Genomic DNA, 4,012 nt, shown 5'->3' with positions numbered 1-4,012 from the left:
TAAATTTACAGCTAACATTCCAGTGCTTGCCCTACAGTGCCACCAGGGCTCATAGGCATATACACAGAGGATACGTTTTCCTTGGATAACTAAGAAAAGAAGATAGGAATAGAAGATATGGCTAACCAATTATTCTTGGAAGCTTTCTTGGAGCTAGGTCCCATGACAGCAGACATAGTTTGCCTCTGCCAATAAAACTGTTTGTTCTAAAGGTTAAAAAAAATTACAAATTAGCAGCAGCAGATCTACTTAGTAACAAAAAACCCCCAACAACAACAAAAAAAAATCCAGACTCTCATACATTTGTTGAATATCCAGTTAAACTTGGTTGAATATCTAGTTAAATTTGTCAAATGAAGATTAAAGTCTATGTTAAATCATTAATTTTTATAAGTATCCATTAATCAATAAAAATGAAAATGCCTGTATTTTTACATACTTATTATAATATGGTGAATATTTTAGTAATCAGAAATGAAGACACTTTATCTGTGCCTTTCAAAAAATGTATGATAAATCTGATATCATTTTCATTAGAAGTGATAATATGAAAAGAAAAAGTAGCAAAGCAAATATACTGGGAGACCCCAATTTAAAAAGACTAGAGCTTGGAACAAAGTACTTAGGTTTTGAATTCTGGTTACAGACATCATATATTTATAAAATTGGATTTTTATTAAATGTATATATTTATTAGTCTGGTTTATTAAATCAGAACCAGCACCTGGACTTCCTTTCTTCTTTTCTTCCTGCCTCCATAGATAATTTGGACTTGTCAGCCCCACTGAGAATAACTGCTTTCTCACCCCATGCCCTCTAGCATGTAGGATCACTCAACCATGTAACTAACCTCATCTAACATTACATGGAACCACCAACACTTATGACCCCAACCGCCAGTAGTGTGCCTAACTTTCTGATCTTCCACTTAATTGTAGTATGTCGCTATTATTGTAACAAGATAATAAAAACACTTATGCTTACTGAGTGCTTATTTGGAAGAGCAAACCTGGATGTGTTCTTTGATAACTACGCTCAGGAGTCTGTGTTCTTCACCATGAGTGATCCAGTTCTTCCCATGGCCACGCCTTGGCCCAAGAAGAATTTTTAACTCCACAGTCTTAAAATGAAGCAATTCTGTGGATTTATTCGGAGTATCCTACTTCAAAGTATGGCAAGACTTTCTCACTTAACTCTGGAATATGAATTTTCCTCACTGCTAGAATTCTAAGGCATCGTATTCTTTGTTCTCATCCTCTTGGCAGATGATAGATGGTCATGACAGCAAAAAGGTAAATATCCAGTTCCTCCGTTCAAACATTGGAATCGTGTCCCAGGAACCAGTGTTGTTTGACTGTAGCATAGCAGATAATATCAAATATGGGGACAACACCAAAGAAATTTCCATGGAAAGAGTCGTAGCAGCTGCAAAGCAAGCTCAGCTGCATGCCTTTGTCATGACCCTTCCAGAGGTGAGTACCGAGGTCAAGCCATCCCCCATGAAGATGGGGAAGGGCAGAAGAAAAATGATCAAAAGCATCATGATTTGGGACTTAAGGCAGTCAAGGGAAACACAATTTATTTCCCAGTGTCCTGGGATTGTCTAGACATGAAAGTAAAATAAATCTCCTTTGTCAACTCACTCCATCTTTTGGAAGGTGCTGTACTGTTGAATGCAATGAATGCTACAGGATTTGTTGCACATCAAACAGTACTACATTAAGCATCTAAGTGAGTTGGCGCTCAAGAAAAAATTATGGGCTAAGGAATCTTTCAGGGATGTAAAAGCTTTATTTTTCAGCTCAAGATACAGCAAAGAGTAATTTCCACATGTTGAGGATTAGGTTACCCAGGTTGAAAGCAACCCAAGAGCCTAAGATTTGGATTTTGGGAAAATAACAAACATCACAAACCCCATCACAAATACCATAAAATTTATAAACATAATAACTTACAAAGAAAAAGAGTTTCACAGTGTAATCCTGGTATGGTACTTTATGATAAGCACTGGACTGCTAATCACAAGATCAGCAGCTCAAACCCATTAGCAGCTCCTTGGGAGTCCTATACAGGGTCATTGTGAGTCAGAACCAACTCAAAGGCACTAAACAACAACAGCACTAAACACCAACATAGAACAGTGAAAAAACCCTGAGGTTTGAATCCCAGTCCTGCCACTTACTAGCTGTGCAACTTTGGAACAATGATTTATCCTTTCTGAGATTTACTATCTCTTCTTCAAAAAAACAAAAAGCAAACCTAATCACCAACAACAAAAGAAAGCAATTAAAGTATAACTATAGCTGTGAATCAAAACTGACTCGAGGGCACTTAATAACAACAACAATACAGATAATAAGCACACAATGAAAACTGCTGCTGTTAATATTGTCATCATCATTCTTGCATGACTTGGCAGCATCTACTGTGTATGGATGGGGTATTTTGTTGTTAAGTACCGTGGAGTCGGTTCCGACTCATAGCGACCCTGCACAGGGTTTCCGAGGCTGTAAATCTTTACGGAGCAGAAAGCCTCATCTTTCTCCCGCGGAACAGCTGGTAGTTTCGAACTGCTGACCTTAAGGTTGGCAGCCCAACTCATAACCACTATGCTACCAGATATTTTATTTTTCCATAGCTAAGTTCAACCTTATAGCCCATCAACTCTCTATTTTTCCGTCCACCAAGAGTCTCTTGGTGAATAATCACAAGGAAAATTAAGAGATGGAAACTAAACTTTGAGAGTCAGGTATGTTCTACCTTCATCATTCCCTTTTTTTGAATGTTTTTGTTGTTGTTGTTGTTAAGTGCTGTGGATTCAGTTCCAACTCATAGCGACCCTGTAGAGGGTTTCTTAGCAGTGGTCAGTTTGAACTGCTGACCTCGTGGTTAGCAGTCTAGTACACAGCACCACACCAAGACTCCACTATGAAATTAGTTTTCTTTGTAAGTTATTATGTTTGTAAATTTTGTGGTGTTTGTGATAGCTGTTGTTTTCCCAAAGTCACAAATCTTAGGCTCTTGGTTTGGTTTTAATCTGGGTAACCTAATCCTCAAACTCATGGAAATTACTTTTTGCTGTATTTGAAGCTGAAAAAACAAAGCCTGTGTATCCTCTGGAAATTTCATTGGTCAACAAATTTTTCTTGAACACCAACTCATTTTGTGCTAGAGATTTGCTTGGAGTTGGTTAATTGCCACTTTTTCTTGCAGACTTCACTGAGTGCTTAGATGAGAATTTCTCAGGAGGTAAGGAATGCAGGAAAAGGAAATAGGTCTTGCTGTAGAAGGTAGACAAAGCAGGACTGATATTTCGCCTTCATTGTTCATTACCTATTTGTCCTTATGCAATTTGCCCACCTCTCTCCTCCTGTTTTATATCTGTAAACTAGAAAGAATATGGTTTTTGTGACTATTAAATAATCATCCAGCTAGAATTGTTGCACAATTCTGGGGTACATAGTAAATACTCTGTGAGCCTTGTTTATTTTTTAAAATGTAGTTATGCCAAGCAGCTAGCTAGATAATTTCATTTAAAATTTCATCTAAACTTCACAAAAATTTGTGGATTCGGCATTGCTGCCTGCATTTTTCAGATGGGCTTGCAGCTCAAACAAAATGAAATCATTTGCTTATGAGCAGCAGAGTGGAGCTTCAGCCTCAGGCTTGGGGTTCTGGGATGAAATCTTTCAAATAAGGGCATTAAGATCTGTCCAAGGATCCAGATGCTCTCTCAAAGGGCTTTTCCGTTCCCGGGATTGTCACCATCTTGGAACGATCTTCCAGACAAGAGTCACTGTATTCGTCAATTCTTAAGTCAGAGAAAATCTTACATCTGAGATACTTACTGGCCACAGGGAGAAAGAATTTGAGAATACAAACCTAACAGAAATAGAGAGAAATGGAAATATACATAGTTCCCTTGTTTCCCAACACTGTTGTTGTTGTTGTCAGGTGCCATCGAGTCGGAACTGACTCATAGTGACCCCATGCACAGCAGAACGAAACAATG

General features: G+C 38.1%; 1 protein-coding gene across 4 annotated transcripts in view; it reads left to right on the top strand.

Moving 5' to 3' along the window:
- ABCB11 (ATP-binding cassette, sub-family B (MDR/TAP), member 11) overlaps positions 1-4,012 on the top strand; it is a 109,481-nt gene that overhangs the window by 101,875 nt on the left and 3,594 nt on the right. For 3 of the 4 annotated variants that reach the window (XM_006867017.1, XM_006867016.1, XM_006867014.1), the window contains exon 25: positions 1,266-1,472. In XM_006867017.1, coding sequence (XP_006867079.1) covers positions 1,266-1,472 — 207 coding nt within the window. Of the gene's footprint in view, positions 1-1,265; positions 1,485-4,012 lie in introns of all 4 variants that reach the window. The other variant, XM_006867015.1, reaches the window with a different exon arrangement.

This window comes from Chrysochloris asiatica, unplaced genomic scaffold (genome assembly GCF_000296735.1).
Source record: "Chrysochloris asiatica unplaced genomic scaffold, ChrAsi1.0 scaffold00099, whole genome shotgun sequence".
Taxonomy (NCBI): domain Eukaryota; kingdom Metazoa; phylum Chordata; class Mammalia; order Afrosoricida; family Chrysochloridae; genus Chrysochloris; species Chrysochloris asiatica.
The sequence above is the reverse complement of the archived record's forward strand: the minus strand, read 5'-3'. Positions and strand labels throughout refer to the sequence as shown.